Consider the following 19044-nt stretch of genomic DNA (forward strand, 5'->3'; position numbering starts at 1 on the left):
CGGCCTGCCAGGCTTCTCTGACAGACAGGGGTGTTCTCCAGGCAAGAATACTGGAGCGTATTGGCCAATACTGGTTGCCATACGCTTCTAGAGTACTGTATTTCCTGCTGTCCTACCCTCCAACTCCCCTGAGTACCTGGTGCTGCCAGAACCCCTGCAACCCAAGCAGCTGCCACCTCCACACCTGGCCCTCACAGGGGCAAACCCAAGTCCTCCAGGGCAGGCTCAGGAGCAAACCCCAGTGGACAACCCACATGTAGAGGTGGAAATAAAAACCACAATCGAACCCCAGGGGCAGTGTGGCTAAGGAAGAAGACCCAAAAACCTTCCCACCAGCTGTACAAGTTGCAGATTAAATCCACATAATCAACTAGGCAGACTGTGTGCCTGTGGAATATATAAAAGGTCATTGAGAGCTCCCACAAAAGAAAACTCACTAGTTCTGATAGCCGCAGACATTGGAGGCAAGAATACACAAGAGTAGGACCAGAGCAGAATCTGAGCAGCCCCCACAGCAGGTCCAGAGATCAGCAAGCACGGTGTTGGAGGGCATTCTAGGGAGGTAAGGTGGACTGTGTCTCCCAGTGAGGAAAAGGACTCTGACTGCAGTGACTCAAGGAAAACATTTATTATTCTTATTTATTCTTATTTTTTGACTTGTTCTTTCGATTCTTTTAGATTTTTCCCCCATTTTCCCCCCTCTGTTGTAGTTGTCAATTTTATTGGCACTATGAAATCCAATTAGGCTTCCAGCTTTTTTTTTTTTTTTCTCAGTGACATTTTTTATTGTTGTTATAAACCTCTGCCTTTATGTTGGGCTTTTGCAGTTCTGTGGAGTTTTCCTTTTTTATTTTTTGTTTCTCTTTTTTTAATTTTAATTTTTAGTTTTTAAACAGTATTTTTTCTACATTTATTCTTTTGTTGGCTTTTCCTACTGTTCTTTTCCCCTTGCAGTTAATCTTTAACAAATATAAATCTTCCTTATCTACCTCTGTCTAACTTTGCACATCTATTCTTTCATTCTTTTCTTTCTCTCCTTTCCTCTCAACATATTTGTTAGTTTCATTTTCATTGCTTTATTCCCCAGTTGGCACCTTGCTTTAGTTTTGTTTTCCAGTTTTTGCTTTAGTTAGTTTTGTTCTGGTAGATATAATTTTTGGTTTCCTTAGTTTGCCAGGTCAATATATTGTACTTTATTTTTGCTGAACTATTTTTATTTTTCTTATGGGTGTATATGTATACATGTACATTCAGTCACACTTTTTATTGTTGTTATAAACCTCTGCCTCTACATGGGGCTTTTGCAGTTCTGAGGCGTTTCCTTTTATTTTCTCTGTAATCTTTAATGTAGTAAATCTCCTCCATCCATGTCTATTTAAATTTGCATATCTATTCTTTCTTTTTTTTTCCTTTCATTCCTTTCCTCTCAACATATTTGTTAGTTTTGCTCTCACTGCTTTATTCCCCACTTGGCACCTTGCTTTAATTTTGCTTTCCAGTTTGTGCTTTCCTTAGTTTTGTTCTTAAGTAGTAAATATAATTTTTGATTTCCTTTGTTTGCTGGGTCAATCTACTGTACTTTATTTTTGTTGGACTGTTTTGACTTTTCTCATGGGTGTATATGTATATTCCATTATTTTAATTATTATTTGTCTGATTCTGTAACTACCATTTGTCTGGGGTTCATCTCTGGTTTCTCATTTTTGGATATTTGTTTTAATCTTACTTAATGCCATAACAAACCACTTGTGGAATCTTTGCTCCTGACCAGAGATCAAGCTCTGAGCCTTTGGAGTGGGAACACTGACTCCAAGACCCTAGACTACCAGAGAACTAACCCTAGGGAGTATCAAATAGTGAGAACTCACACAAATGAAATCACTTGAATACCAGACCCAGCATCACCCAACCACCAGTAGCACCCTGTGCAGAATGCCTCATCTAAACAATGAAAAAACAAAAAATACAAACCAAATCATCAGCAGACAGGAGTACCACCTCACTCAGCCTTGCCCATCAGAGGAAAAACAAACAAAAACTCAACACAAATCTCACCCTATATGAAGATTACACAAGCCACTGGACCAATGTTAGGAGAGCAGAAACCAAAAGGAAAATAGAATCCAACTTTCTTCAAGGAAGGAATTCAACTTTTCTTGAAGCCTGGGAAAAGGAGACCTTAAACACAATAAGTTAAAAAATAAATAAATAAATAATGAGAAGGCAGAGAAATACTACACAAATAAAGGAAAAAACTAGAAACACAAAATCCAAATAAATGAAGAGGAAACAGGCAAACTACCTGAAAAAGAATTCAGAATAATGAAACTAAAGATGATAAAAAAACCTTAAAATGGAGAAAATGGAAGAATCAATTAACAAAGACCTAGAAGAATTAAAGAAAAAACATAAGAGACAACACAATAACCAAAATTAAAAATACTCTAGAAGGAATCACTAGCAGCATATCTGAAGCAGAAGAACAAATCAGTGAGCTGGAAGATAAAATGGTGGAAATAACTTCTGAAGAGCAGAGCAAAGTAAAGGGAATGAAAAGAACTGAGGATAGTCTCAGACCTCTGAGACAATACCAAACACACAAACATTCAAATTATAGGGTTTTCAGAAGAAGAAGAGAAAAAGAAAGGATATGAGAAAATTTTTGAAGAGATTATGGTTGAAAATTTCCCCAACATGGAAAAGGAAATAGCCAAGAGGTACAAAGAGTCCCATATAGGATAAACCCAAGGAGAAACACGCCAAGACACATACTAATCAAACTAACAAAGACTAAACACAAAGAAAGAATATTAAAAACAGCAAGGGAGAAGCAACCAGTAACATACAAGGGAAACCCCATATGCTTAACAGCTGATCTTTCAGCAGAAACTCTGCAGGCCAGAAGGGAATGGCAGGATATATTAAAAGCACTGAAAGGGAAAAATCTACAACCAAGATTACTGTACCCAGCAAGGATCTCATTCAAAATTGATGGAGAAATAAAAAGCTTTTCAGATAAGCAAAAGTTGAGAATTCAGTACCAGGAAACCAACTTTACAACAAATGTTAAATGGAATTATATAGTCAAGAAACACAAGAGAAGAAAAAAGATCTACAAAACCAACCCCAAAGAATTAAGAAAATGGCAATAGGAACATATATATCAATAATTACTTTAAATATAAATGGATTAAATGCTCCAAGCAAAAGACACAGACTGGCTGAATGGCTACAAAAACAAGACCCATTTATATTCTGTCTACAAGAAAACCACATCTGACCTAAGGACACATATAGACTGAAAGTGAGAGGATGGAAAAAAATATATATTCCATGCAAATGGGAAGCAAAGGAAAGCTGGAGTAGCAATCCTCATATCAGACAAAATAGACCTTAAAGATTACAAGCTACAAGGAAGGACACTACATAGCGATCAAAGGATCAGTCCAAGAGGAAGACAGAACATTGGTAAATATCTATGCACCCAACATAGGAGCACCTTAATACTAACAGACATAAAAGGAGAAATTGACAGTAACACAATAATAGTAGGAGATTTTAACACCCCTCTCACACCAATGGACAGATCATCAAAACAGAAAATTAATAAGAAAACACAAGTCTTTAACAATACATTAGATGAGATGGATCTCATTGATATCTTCAAGACGTTCCATCAAAATGCAGAATACCTTCTCAAGTGCACATGGAACATTCTCCAGGATAGACCACATCTTGAGTCAAATCAAGATCAAACCTCAGTTATTTAAAAAAATTGAAATCGTATCAAGCATCTTCTCCAACCACAGTGCTATGAAGCTAGATGTCAATTACAAGAAAAAAGCTGTAAGAAACACAAACACATGGAGATTAAACAACACATTAAAAAATAATGAACAGATTACAGAAGAAATCAAAAGGGAAATCAAAAAATTTCTAGAAACAAATAACAATAAATCATGACAACTCAAAACCTATGAAATGCAGGAAAATCAGTTCTAAAGAGGAAGTTTATAGCAACATAATCCTACCTCAAGAAACAAGAAAAACACTGAATAGACAACCTAACTTTACACCTAAAACCACTGGAAAAAGAAGAACAACAACAATCAAAAAACAAAAACCCAAAATTAGTAGAAGGAAAGAAATTATAAAGATCAGAGCAGAAATAATGAAAAAGAAAGAATGAAACACTATTAAAGATTAATAAAACTTAAAGATGTTTCTTTGAGAAGATAAACACAATTGACAAATCTTTAGCCAGACTCATCAAGAAGAAAAGAGAGAAGAATCAAATCAACAAAATTAGAAATGAAAAAGGAGAGGTTACAACAGACAATGCAGAAATACAAAGGATTATAAGAGACGGTTATGAATAACTATATGGCAATAAAATGGATAACCTGGAAGAAATGGATAGAGTGTTATAAAAGTTCAATCTTCCAAGACTGAACCAGGAAGAAATAGAAATTATGAACAACCCAACTGCAAGCATTGAAATGGAAGCTTTGATTAAAAATCTGCCAAAGAAACAAAAGTCCAGGACCAGAGGGCTTCACAGGAGAATTCTATCAAATACTTAGAGAAGAGCTAATGCCTATCCTTCTAAAACTCTTTTAAAAAATTGCAGAGGAAAGAACACTTCCAAACTCATTCTACGAGGCCACCATCACCCTGATACCAAAACCAGATAAAGACAACACAAAAAAAGAAAACTCCAGGCCAATATCACTGATAAAGATAGATGCAAAAATCCTTAACAAAATTTTAGCAAACAGAATTCAGCAACACATCAGAAGGCTCATACACTATGATCAAATTGGGTTTATTTCAGGGATGCAAGGATTCTTCAATATACAGAAGTCAATCAATGTGATACACCATATTAACAAATTGAAAGATAAAAACCATATGATCATCTCAATAGATGCAGAAAAAGCCTTTGACAAAATTCAGCACCCATTTATGATTAAAACTCTTCAAAAAATGGGCATAGAAGGAACCTACCTCAACATAGTAAAGGCCATATATGATAGGCCTATAGCAAACATTATTCTCAGTGGTGAAAAACTGAAAGCATTCCCCCTAAGATCAGGAACAAGACAAGGGTGTACACTTTCGCCACTATTATTCAACATAGTTCTGGGAAGTCCTAGCTACAGCAACCAGATTGGAAAAGAAGTAAAGCTTTCACTGTTTGTAAATGACATGATACTGTACATAGAAAACCCTAAAGATAGTATCAGAAAATTACTAGAGCTAATCAGTGCATTTAGCAAAGTTTCAGGATACAAAATCAATACACAGAAATCACTTGCATATCTATATGCTAACAATGAAAAATCAGAAAGAGAAATTAAGGTATCAATCCCATTCACCACTGCAACAAAAAGAATTAAATATCTAGGAATAAGCTTATCTAAGGAGACAAAAGAATTGTACACAGAAAATTATAAAACACTAATGAAAGATATCAAAAATGACATAAACAGATGGAGAGATACTCCATGGTCTTGGGTAGGAAGAATTAATATTGTGAAAATGACTATACTACCAAATGCAATCTACAGATTCAATGTGATCCTTATCAAATTATCAATGGCATTTTTCACAGAACTAGAACAAAAATTTCACAATTTATATGGAAACATAAAAGACCCCAGATAGCCAAAGCAGTCTTGAGAAAGAATAATGGAGCTGGAGGAATCAACCTTCTTGATTTCAGGTTATACTACAAAGCTACAGTCATCAAGACAGTATGGTCCTGGCACAAAAACAGAAATATAGACCAATGGGACAAGAAAGAAAGCCCATAAATAAACCCATGCACCTATGGATACCTTATTTTTGACCAAGGAGGCAAGAATATACAATGGGGCAAAGACAGCCTCTTCAATAAATGGTGCTGGGAAAACTAGACAGCTGCATGTAAAAGAATGATATTAGAACACTTTCTAACACCATACACAAAGATAAACTTAAAAGGGATTAAAGATCTAAACATGAGACCAGAAACTATAAAGACTCTTAGAGGAAAACATATGCAGAACACTCAACTACATAAATCAAAGCAAGATCCTCTATGACCCACCTCCTAGAGTAACGGAAATAAAAACTGAAGTAGACAAGTGGGACCTGATTAAACTTGAAAGTTTTTGCACAGCTGAGGAAACTAAGCAAGGTAAAAAGACAGCCCTCAGAATGGGAGAAAATAATAGCAAATGAAACTGACAAAGGATTACTTTCCAAAATATACAAGAAGCCCATACAACTCAATCCCAGAAAAACAAACAACCCAAGCATAAAATGGGAAAAAGACCTAAACAGACATTTCTCCAAAGAGGACATACAGATAGCTAACAAACACATGAAAAGATGCTCAACATCCCTCATTATTAGAGAAATGCAAATCAAAACTACAAGGAGATATCACCTCACACTGGTCAGAATGGCCATCATCAAAAAGTCTACAAACAATAAATGCTGGAGAGGGTGTGGAGAAAAGGGAATGCTCTTGCACTGTTGGTGGGAATGTAAATTGATACAGCCACTATGGAAGATGATATGGAGATTCCTTAGAAAACTAGAAATAAAGCCACCATATGACCGAGCAATCTCATTCCTAGGCATATACCCTGAGGAAGCCCAAACTGAAAAAGACGCATGTTCACTGCAGCACTGTTTACAGTAGCTAGAACATGGAAGCAACCAAGATGTCCATGGACAGATGAAGAAGTTGTGGTACATATACACAGTGGAATATTGCTCAGCCACAAAAGAAACACATTTGAGTCAGTTATAATGAGGTGGATGAACTTGGAACCTATTATACAGAGTGAAGTAATTCAGAAAGAGAAAGATAAATATCATATTCTAATGCATATATATAGAATCTAGAAAAATTGTACTGAAGAATTTATTTATAGGACAGCAATGGAGAAACAGATATGGAGAATAGAGTTATGGACATAGGGAGATGGGAGGTGAGGGTGAGATGTATGGAAAGAGTAACATCGAAACTTACATTATCACATGTAAAATAGATAGCCAAGGAGAATTTGCTGTATGGCTCAGGAAACTCAGTCAGGGGCTCTATATCAATCTAGAGGGGTGGGATGGGGAGGAAGATGGGAGGGAGTATATGTATTCCTCTGGCTGATTCATGTTGAGGTTTGATAGAAAACAACAAAATTCTGTAAAGCAATTATCCTTCATTAAAAACTAAATTAATTTAAAAAAAATATATTGGGCAGATCCCAATCTTTTCATTATATCATTCCTTCACAATTGTCTGTATCTCTCTTTGTACATAGGTCATCTGATCTAAGTGTTAAAGGTTCCTTAATACTGCAAGTTAAATATATTTATTAATGCATATAAATATATATGCCCATTAGGCTTGTTAAATATGTTCAATAATAGTTCAAAATACAATTATCTTGTGACTTTCTGAGCCAAACAATTGGCGAATTTCCCTAGGGAAGAATGAGCTGAAAGGTATAGAAAGTGGTATTCTCACCAAGTGAAAAGGTGCTTTGTTAGATCCCTTACCATACAAGGAGAAAGCTCTCACCGTCTCAATGAGATCATCTGCTCTGTTGGTACGTTCAGCTGACAAGAGAGTTTGATTGAAGTCTTCTTTTCTGCTGGTATTCTGTGACAATCCTCCAGATTGGCCACTGCAATACTAAGAAGTATTTTTAAAAAGCAATGTGTCAGAAAATATCACAGTAGGCAGCACTTAAGATGGCTTCAGTGTATCTAACAGAGTATGAGCAAAGATGTGAAGTTTCTGTAGTATGCATAAACATTTTCAAAAATCAGAATATAGCCTTGAGGTAGAAAACACTTTTCAGTTAATATGAGAAAAAAATCAACTATACATGTCTCATTTTCCCACAAGTCTATGAGGCTGTAGATGCTCTAAGTTCACTGTGGAGAGCTGTAGAATTTATGAATTGATCTCTGGGGTCCCTTTCTTAAATCATGGAACAATTATAAAACAAACCAACAACCAATGAAAGCATGTATGATCCTGGTCAAAGCATTCATTCAACGATTTTATTACTTGTTCAGAGCCTCTTTATTTAAAATACCATTTTGCTAATGTAGGTAATTCAGTTACTTTCAATCATGTCTGTTAAGCACTGTAACAACCCCCCAAAAATGATAACATATCTACCCATCAACATATACATTTTACATCACTCTAGAAGCCAATTTAGATTTATAGAAAAGTTAACAACAGACCTAAAATAAATGGCATTTCCCCCTCCTTATTCTTTCAATTTGCATGTAAATTTCTTTATGTTACTATGTGTGATTTTTAATCCAACCAGAAGCTGGGAATCTGAGGTAGAGAAAGAAAAGAGAAAAGTACATAAGAGAGGAAAGGTGAGATACTTCAAAATGTAAGTGTAGCCAATGATTATTTCACAAACTCATTAGAAAAACAGTCTGATTTTTTTAAAAATCTGCAGAGCTAACATACATTTGAAGTGCACACACACACACACACACACACACACACACAAACACAACCACCACTGCACATCCATGATCACACATTTGGATTTAGAGAGATTTTTTTTTTTATGCTATCACTGAGAAGTATATTTTTCTTAATTAATTCTGGATACTTCATTGATCATACTATGAGCTACTTGGAAAAGTAGAAAGGAAAGTCTGTCAAGAAGCTATTTTTTTCCCCTTCCATCAAAACAACTAGTGTTATGGATGGAAAAACAACAGCAACAACAACTAGTATTATGGGTGAAATGACAAGAATAATTAAGAAAAATGGCCATGTGCCATATCTCTAAGAGCAAAAATGTAGTTGTTTGCACACTTTTATTTTTTATATATAGCTAAGGCTCCAAGAAAAGATAATGAAGATAACAAATTAAATCTTTGAACCAAGCAACAAATCCTTATTGTAGGAGCTCTGTGACTCTAAGAACCTAATGTTCAATAGGAAACATATTTGAACACTTCTTGGCAGGCATGAAAGCAGATTGTATATTAAAAGTGGTGACCTTGATATGTTTTTCACTAAAAATCCATAGACATCTTGTTTTTTGTTTTTTTTTTAAAGTCATCTGTACTGCAGCATAAGATAACATGATGGCAAATGGCTTTGTAGCTCATATTATGGTATAAAGACCCAAGTCCCTGTTCATTCTTAGAATTCTGTTTGTTATAAATTGATGCAACTTTATTTTAAGTGGCAGTTGTATTGGATTGCACAGAACAAACTCCTAAGACCTAACCTGAATTATATTGGTTTTATGGTAATACTGTTTACAATCAGCATTATATAAGTGAGTTACATGGATGATCTGGGTGCCAAAAAGTCACTTTTTCATGGGCTATGTCTGAAAACCTTTAAAAGCTTCAAAAACATTCCTTTGGTTCAAACCAGACATCTTCAAGACCAGAATATTTCCATTGCTTTAACTGTGCCAATTCATAAATAGACTTGACTAAGAGTTAAGGTCATAATTGTTGTCACAAACATTTTCTTTCCATTCATGTGTACCCAGTCAGATTCAGAAGTGAAGGTACAGAATTGAGCATCTAAGAGAAATGTTATCATGAAATGGGTCAGGATGTTTTTCGAATGCCAAGTCATAGGTTAGAATGTTTAGGGTGCAGAGTAAATGGAAAATGTGAAAGCAAATTAAATTATCCTTTTCAATCATGAAACATTCAGATGATATTGATGCAAATTCCTATAAAACATAAAACACATTATTGAAAAAGGCAGTGTGATTTAATGAACTAGGGGTTAAGACCCAGGTTCTAAACCCTAGAACTGCTGTTGATTAGCTGTGTGGCCTTGGGAAAATTACTTAACCTTGCTGAGTTTCTGGTTCCTATTCTCTAACATAGAAATCTACATACCATGTCTAACGTAAGGAGTTGCTGGGTATATGAATGAAAAAAGTATCTGAAAATAGTTTGAAATAAAGAACTATATGAAAATGTATGATATGATTATTATCGTAACCAAGATTTCCTACATGAATAGACTAAGAATTTCCGTACCTTCCTTTATTCTGCCATTTTTTATTTCTTTAAATGCAATTCTAATACTTTTTTATCTCTCTCTCTCTTTTTTCTACTTCCAACTCTGCCCACCCTGCCCAATTCACAATCTGGGCATTCATTTTAATTCTCAGTGTCAAAATGAGTCAGATCCATTACTACTAAAGGTCGATTTTTTTTTGTAGTGTGAAAATTAGAGAGGTACTGCCCAGGGCTGAAACATCTTTTTTTTTTTTTAATTTTATTAAAAAGAGAGTTTTTGGTTGCATGCTATTTGTTGTAATGGGATTTGACCTGTATATCAATTAACTGTGCAGAGCTTTCTACTATAAAAGCATTTGGGGAAATGAATTGTTATTGTGGATGATAACCTTGTCATAGAATTGGATGTAAAAAAAGTGATTGAAGTCACCAGAGCTTATTCTCGTACCCCTGAAAGTAGTAAGCAGTAAGGAAATTAAAACAGTCCCTTGATATCCTAAAAGCTGTAGTAACTTGAACCAACCAATCTACTGTGACAAAAATTCTTTTGCTACAAACATAGAGATAGCCTTTGACATTAATATTCTTTAGACAGGAGATTTAGGCAGACAGATGTCTTCTTCATGCCTACCTTATTGGTACATGCTTGTGGAATTCCACAAAACTAGTCCACAGAACTAAACTCCCCTCTGTGTGCCTAAAATGTTGAGCAAGCATTTTCCAGATAAGGTTTGAATATCTGAAACATGTATCAGAGGCTTAACTTTGCTATAAAGTGACCTTCTATAGCAAAGAAATCTGTGACAATCTCACAGATTTTACCAGTAAAGATACAACATTATTACATCATAACTACAGTTCATCTATAAAACATAATCCTGTAACCTGAGCCCTGAAGATGTGAAGTCCAGGCTGCAGTCCAATGGACTGCACTAAGTGCCCCCACTCCAGTGTCACATAGGAGCATTGATGACAATCAGTGGCTGAATCCAGCCTAGATCCTGCTACCTGGGGTTGCCCATATAAGAAGTAATTCACTGAAAAATCAGCACCTCTCTCTAGAGCGGGATGGGGAGAGGCATGGGAGGGAGGTTCAGGAGGGAGAGGATATAAGTCTGCTGCTGCTGCTGCTGCTGCTGCTGCTGCTGCTGCTGCTAAGTCGCTTCAGTCGTGTCCGACTCTGTGTGACCCCATAGACGGCAGCGCACCAGGCTCCCCCGTCCCTGGGATTCTCCAGGCAAGAACACTGGAGTGGGTTGCCATTTCCTTCCCCAATGCATGAAAGTAAAAAGTGAAAGTGCAGTCGCTCAGTCGTGTCCGACCCTCAGTGACCCCCTGGACTGCAGCCTTCCAGGCTCCTCTGTCCATGGGATTTTGCAGGCAAGAGTACTGGAGTGGGGCGCCATTGCCTTCTCTGGATATGTCTACTTATAGTTTATTCATCTTGTTGTACAACATAAACTAGCACAACATTGTCAAGCAATTATCCTCCAATTAAAGAAATTTAAAAAATTAAGTCAGTGCCTCTATTTATAGATTAGGGACTCATATTGGAAGCCACTGTTTCTTTTCTAGGTCAGTGTGGTCTTTATATATATAGCCTACCCTTCCTGATCGTGGGTTCCCTGGTTCCTCTCCTTTACACTTATTTTGGGGCACTTGAATGAAATTCATATTTTACTAAGACAGCTCTTAGGACCTCAGAAGTGAATCTCCTATAACCTGCAAAGCCTGTATTTTAAAACAGACTATTTCAAATAGCCCTTCCGAGTTTGACAGTGTTTGTATAGCAGGGCACAGATGATGGAGTTTTGTTTTTGTTGTTCCTCTGCATGTGTGCTAAGTTGCTTCAGTCGTGTTTGACTCTTTGTGACCCTATGAACTATTGCCCACCTGGCTCCTCTGTCCATGGGATTCTCCAGGCAAGAATACTGCGGTGGATTGTCATACCTTCCTCCAGGGGTCTTCCCAACCCAGGGATCAAACCTATGTCTCCTGCAGCTCCTGCATTGCAGATGGATTCTTTACCCCTGGACCAAAGGGGAAAATGTCATTTTATAGGATGCTAGATGACTGAGCCTTGCCCATTCTTTTTTTTTTTTTAATTTTTATTGGAGTATAGTTGCTTTACAATATGGTATTAGTTTCTACTGTACAGCAAAGTGAATCAGCTATATGTATATATATATATACATACAGCTCTTTTGAATTCCTTTCCCATTTAGGTTACCGAAGGCAATGGTACCCCACCTCAGTACTCTTGCCTAGAAAATCCCATGGACTGAGGAGCCTGGTAGGCTGCAGTCCATTGGGTCACCGAGGGTCGGACATGACTAAGCAACTTCACTTTCACTTTTCACTTTCATGCACTGGAGAAGGAAATGGCAACCCACTCCAGTGTTCTTGCCTGGAAAATCCCAGGGACGGGGGAGCCTGGTGGGCTGCCGTCTATGGGGTTGCACAAAGTCGGACACGACTGAAGCGACTTAGCAGCAGCAGCAGCAGAGCACTGAGTAGGGTTCCCTGAATTATACAGTAAGTTCTCATTAGTGATCCATTAGTTATCTATTTTGTACATAGTAACAATAGTGTATATACAACAATCTCAATTTCCCAGTTCATCCCACCCACCCTCCGTTACCTTGGTATCCACATGTTTGTTCTCTCTGTCTGTGTCTCTATTTCTGCTTTGTAAATAAGATCATCTATACTAATGTTTTTTCCAAATTCCACATATATGCATTAATATATGATATTTTTCCTCTCTTTCTGATTCACTTCACTCTAAGATACTGTCATGGGGCTTCCCAGGTGGCTCAGTGGTAAAGAATCCACCTGTCAGTGCAGGAGATGCAAGAGACATGGGTTCAATCCCTGGGTCCAGAAGATTCCCTGGAGTTGGAAATGGCAACTCACTCCAGTATTCTTGCCTGAAAAATTCCATAGACAGAGGAGCCTGGCAGGCTAGGATCCATGGGGTCACAGAGTGCAGCATGACTGAGCGACTAAGAACAGCAGCCTGTCATACAGAGCCCTGCCCATTCTTAGTGCAGTAACTCACTGAAACTGCAAGGGATAAAACCAAAATTGTATACCCCCATGTAAACTGTAGCATGTTGGAGGGGAAGTGTTAGGAACAAGATCTCTAACCCAGATTATTAATGAATACTCTTAAATCTTAAATGAAAGCGACACTTTTATTAGTTTAGACAGATCATGGATTCATTTCCTTTTTGCTGAAGGGTCTTACTTAGTCAATTCTTGATAACTCCAGTTCCTTAGAAAAGTGCATTTCTGACAGAAATTGGATTATAATAGGAATGTAGTTTGTTGCTGAGTATTCAACTCTCCAAAAGTACATACCTGGGTTTCATGGTGCATTTCAAGAAGCCATAATGATGGAACAATGCTAATCAGATATAAAAATATGGCTGGTGAAAACCTGTGAACGAGGTAAAAAGATAGTTCAGCTTTCATAATTTTTTTTAAAAGAAAGAAAACAAGTGCACATACCCTGACCACACTGAGTCAAACCTTTTAATCTCAAGTGTTTATTTCAAAGGGGAAAAATGCATTATGTGATTCGTGCCATATGGATTATAGAGAAACAAAGCAACTGTAAAAGGCACTAGCAGCTGTCATTCTCACTGAATTTCTAATCCAATTAATTGATGTTAATTTTAATACGGTTTAATGGGACACTGCCAATTAGTCTCAGGCACAAAACTGGATATTTTGTGTTTAATATGAAAGCAAATACGGCAACAGTAAATCTTGGTTTCTGAACACTGTAATTTCGGGAAGGTTGCGTACATTTTTCAACATTAACCTGAAATTCTGAGAGCTCAAAAAATAACATTCTGCTAGAAGACAAAAATCAGATGATAAGGAATAAGACTAAACAGAATCAACTGGCTTTGTGTGTTTCTGCTAAACCTAGGAAAAATAAAAATACAGGCACACCTCATTTTATTGTGCTTTGCTTTATTGAGCTTCATAGATACTGTGTTTTTCTTTACAAATTGAAGGTTGGCAGCAACCTTGCGTGAAGCAAGTTTGCTAGTACCATTTCTCCGACAGCATTTGCTCACTTTGTGTCTTTGTGTCACATATTTCAAATTTTCTTATTATTATTGTGCTCTGTGATCAGTAATCTTGGATGTTACTTCTAAGATTCACTGAAGACTCAGATATAGCTAGCAATTTTTAACAATAAAGCATTGTTTAATTAAGCTTTGTTCATTGTTTTTTCAGACACAATGCACACTCAGTAGACTATGGCCTATTGTAAGTATACTTTTAAATGCACTGGGAAACCAGAAAATTCATGTGACTCTCTGTATTTCAGTGGTATGGAAATGAACGTCCAATATCTCCAAGGTACGCGTATACAAACAAACCACAGATGACGGGTTTGGTATCTCTTTGAAGGCTATCTATAGTAATTATTTTCAGACTCAAATTCAGAGGGCAGTCCATAGAGAGGACTCTCATTTGTACCTGGACACATCAAATTTAAATGTTAGTTTTGCCACTGACCTCCCAGTTTGCTTCCTAATCGACAAAATGGGAACAGTCATGTATTCGTCGGCTCAGGCTGCCATAACAAAACCCATAGACTGGGTGGATTAAACAACAGAAATTTATTTTCTCACAGTTCTGGAGGTTGGAAGTTCACAATCAGGCTTCCAGAATGGTTGGGGTTTAGTAAGAGCTCTCTTCCTGGTTTTTAGAGAGCCACCTCCCACTGTGAACTCACATGGCCTTTCCTGAGCGCACACACATCACAAGAAGAGAAACAGATTTCTCTCTTCTCTTCTTATGAAGCCACCAGTCTTAGTGAATTAGGACCCCATCCTTATGACCTCAAATAACTCTACTGACTTCCTAAGAGCTCTGTCTCTAAATATAGTTACTCTGGGACTTAGGGCTTCAACGTATGAATTTTGAGGCAACAGCAGTCACATTTATCTCACAGGAATTTTTATGATATAGTTGACCCTAGAACAACGTGGAGATTAGGACTCTCTGTGTGGTTGAAAATCCACATATAACTCTGAGATCGACCCTCTATATCCACAGTTCCACATCCACAGATTCAACCAACCATGGTACTGTAGTATGTATTTATTGAAAATAAGATGCATATAAGTGGACTTGCACGGTTCCCACCCATGTTGGAACTTTCTATAAAGCATTGTCTGGCAGAGTTATACATTCTATAACAAGTAGCTGTTACATAATTATGGGATGTCATGCAATGAAAACACATCCTTCAAAATTTGAACTAAGATAAAAATTACATACTTTACAAACTTATTTCTTCCAATTGCATTTTATTTTAGATTGGACTCTTGCTTTATAAATCATCTTAAAACTGTAAGTCAGTGTAATTTTATTAAAATACTTTTAGTACATTCATGTGATGGTTTAAGATGACCTGAAAAATAGAAATGTTAATTGCTCAAAAACAGAATTTGAGATGAAATTCCACTAAAATCATATGGTTATAATCCGGGGGAAGAGAAAGGGAGTGAACAAACCTAAATGGAGGAAAATATTTAGAATGGACTGTTTAAAGGCTATTAACCTTGTCACTAATATCTCCTTTCAACTTCTGGGAAGAGAAAGGGCAAGTGAAAGCAACTCTTAAAAAAATCAGTATTTAAATAGACATTACCCTACCATCAATTTCCTACAGAAATTAATTTGAAACAAAGGGTTATGGGTCATGATATTATTAGAATCTGACTTAGACAATGGTTGGGCTGCAGAAAGATATCCAAGGCTGCCATGTCAAACATGCTTTTAGAAAGAAAAGGAACACTTAATTCTTTGACCTCCCATATCAACGGAAACATCAGGAGAGAATATTTCCTTTGTGAAATTAGGGAAGGATATGAATTCTGGTTGGAGGAACAGTTGGACTCTGTAAATCTTTTTTTGTATATGTCAAATTTGGCTGGGCTGCAATTTTGTTGACTCTCTCAGGATTAATTTTAGGATTAACTCGCCTGGCAATACTGTTAAAATAATAATCTAAGGAAACTATATACTGAACATATCATAGTTCTTGGAAGAGTTCAAGAATAAAATAAACAATCAATCACCCTTAACATCTTCTGTGCATGAAATTTATTCTACAATTGGAAAAAAGACTATCCTGTTTCAACATGTTTCCTCTAATTAGAAATCTAGTTATGTATTTTAAAAATCATTCAAAATCTAGGATTTTCTCTGTTGCCTATTACAAAGATTAAAAATTCCCTAATCAGATACATATTCAAAGCCTTTTCCTTTCCTCATCTTATCTCTACTTCCCTTTCCTCTACCATATCCTATCAAGCTGAGCAACTCAGTAGTTTCAACCTGCTGTGTATTTAAAATGAAACAAAACAAAATGTTTCGGAAAGTTTCCCTTGTTCCATCCCTCTTCGTTGTCAGACCTATTTGACGTTTGTGAAAGGGGGTGGGAATCCCATTAAGTGCCTGAGAATTAATCATATTCAAGTCAAGAGCATGTGAGTCCATTGTCTTCCTCCTCCCCCACCCCTGTTCCTGACCCTCTTAACCTTATACCTAGGAGGATTTGCTGGAATTCCCAAAGGCTTCCAGGTAGAATTACCAAGGAAATGCCTAGTTCACAAAGTGATTAATAGCAATTCGGAATTAGGAACTTCCTCCCCTAGCTCCTCTCTCTCTCCCTCTCCAGTAGCAGGCTATGGTAGTTGTTCAACTGATTTTTTTTTTTTTTTTTGATTATAGAGAAAATAAAAGTCTGTTATCTAGAAAAGCATTGAAAGGTATAGATACATTGCATTTTTACACGAAGGGTACATTTCAGCTATATGTTTTATTGGACCATGGGTCCCTGTTAAGAGCAAAGGGCTCTTTCATCCCTTCAGGTTGGTCCATCTGAGAAGAGCGGTTCTGATGTGGATTTTGGAGCAGATGTCCTTCAAATTATGACTACTTGTTTCAGAAAGCCCTGCTCTTATATCTCTATCAGTACCCTTCCTATATTTGGAAATACAGGAATTCACTGCAGTAATTAATTTTAGCTTGTATTTCTCTTGTGACCCAGCACATTCTCCACTGTTTTCTTGTTGTGTACATTTATAATACAATTCGGCAGATCCTGAGTCTCTAATTTATGTCCTTTCCCTCTTCCATCTCCTTCATCTTTTCCTCTCCTCAGTAGTCCCTGCTGTCTTTTTAAATCTCCATTGTTGTTCAGTCGCTAAGTCATGTCTGACTCTTTGCAAATCCAAGGACTGCAGCACGCCATACTTCCCTGTCCCTCACTATCTCCCAGAGTTTGCCCAAGTTCATGTCCATTGAATCCAGTGATGCTTTCCAACCATCTCATCCTCTGTTGCCCTCTTCTCCTTTTGCCATTAATCTTTCCCAGCATCAGAGTCTTTTGTAATGACTCTGCTCTTAACATCAGGTGGCCAAAGTACTGAAGCTTCAGCTTCAGCATCAGTCCTTCCATTGAATAGTCAGGGTTGATTTTCTTTAGGATTGACTGGTTTGACCTCCTTACTATCCAAGGGACTCTCACGAGTCTTCTCCAGCACCACAGTTCGAAAGCATCAATTTTTCACACTCAGACTTCTTTATGGTCTAACTGTCACATCTGTACATGACTACTGGGAAGACAATAGCTTTAACTATATGCACAATTTGTTAGTAAAGTGAGGTCTTTGCTTTTTAATACGCTGTCTAGGCTTGTCACAGCTTTCCTTCCAAGAAACAAGTGTCTTATAATTTCATGGCTGCAGTCACCCTCCACAGTGAGTTTTGAGCCCAAAGAAGAGAAAATAGGTCACTGCTTCAACTTTTCCCCCTTCTATTTGCCATGAAGTGATGGGACCAGATGCCATGACCTTAGTTTTTTCAATGTTGAATTTTAAGCCAGCTTTTTGCACTCTCCTCTTTCACCTTCATCAAGAGGCTCTTTAGTTCCTCTTTGTTTTCTGTCATTAGAGTGGTGTCATCTGCATATCTGAGGTTGTTGATAATTACCTGGCAATCTTGAATCCAGCTTATAACTCATCCAGCTCAGCATTTTGCATGATATACTCTGCATATAAGTTAAATAAGCAGAATGACAATATACAGCTTGTTGTACTCCTTTCCCAATTTTGAACCAGTCATTTTTTTTCCATGTTAAGTTCTAACTGTTGCTTCTTGACTTGCATACAAGTTTCTCAGGAGACAGATATTCCCATCTCTTAAAGAATTAGTGTTTATTTATGAATGCTTAAAGTTAATACTTATTAAGCAAATGCTTAAATGTTTGAATGACTAAATTTATAAATAAAGGAAAGACTGAGAAAGCTAAACAGGTGACGGCTGCTAGCATCTACAAGGACCTTTTGTTCATATTTCAGCAGGCCTGGTAGCAGGTACAGTTTCTAGGTTGTGTCTCTTGAGGAACTGTTACACTGCAGTAGAAATTTCATGAACTTGAGAGACCCAAATTTGAATCTTGCCTCTCCCATTCATTCATCTTTAGAAATTCATTACTTTTTCTGAGACTCAAGATCCTTGTCTATGAAAGAGGTTATATCAACCTCATAGGATGGTTATGAGGAGTAGAGAAGACAGTGTTATGGGCTTGATATTGTACTAAAAAAAGAGAAAGAAGCTAAGTTGATTTCTAACTCAAACCTTCACATATGTATTTCTCCCCCTTGAAATACCTCTCTCCCTCACTTTTCACCTTATCATCTCCTTTTCAAAGTTCATATCAGCTCTATAGGACTGCACAGAAGAACTTTCCTTGTCTTTCCATGCTTCAGTTGGGCCTCTTTGTGCAACTGGGCCTCCTGCTTATCCTAGAGCACTCTTCACTCTTATTCCATGGGTGTTAAAAGAATTTCAACATTTAAATGTGTGCATACGGGTGTGTGTCTGTGTGTGTGTTTGTGGTCACTTGTCTCCCAGCAATTCTAAGTGATATAAGCAAAGAACTGTACCTGACTGTGTCTATCTGCACATCATGTCCTC

The 19044-nt window shown here is 37.0% G+C and overlaps 1 protein-coding gene across 1 annotated transcript in view; it reads right to left on the reverse strand.

The window, feature by feature from the left end:
- The window catches only part of TMEM26 (transmembrane protein 26), a 65905-nt gene that overhangs the window by 28602 nt on the left and 18259 nt on the right, over window positions 1-19044 (reverse strand). Inside the window, exons 2-3 of the mRNA XM_004021390.5 lie at window positions 13393-13471; window positions 7574-7687 (exon numbers count right to left, since the gene is read on the reverse strand). Of these exons, the coding sequence (XP_004021439.1) occupies window positions 7574-7687; window positions 13393-13471 (193 nt within the window). The remainder of the gene's footprint in view (window positions 1-7573; window positions 7688-13392; window positions 13472-19044) is intronic.

This window comes from Ovis aries, chromosome 25 (genome assembly GCF_016772045.2).
Source record: "Ovis aries strain OAR_USU_Benz2616 breed Rambouillet chromosome 25, ARS-UI_Ramb_v3.0, whole genome shotgun sequence".
Classification (NCBI taxonomy): Eukaryota; Metazoa; Chordata; class Mammalia; order Artiodactyla; family Bovidae; genus Ovis; species Ovis aries.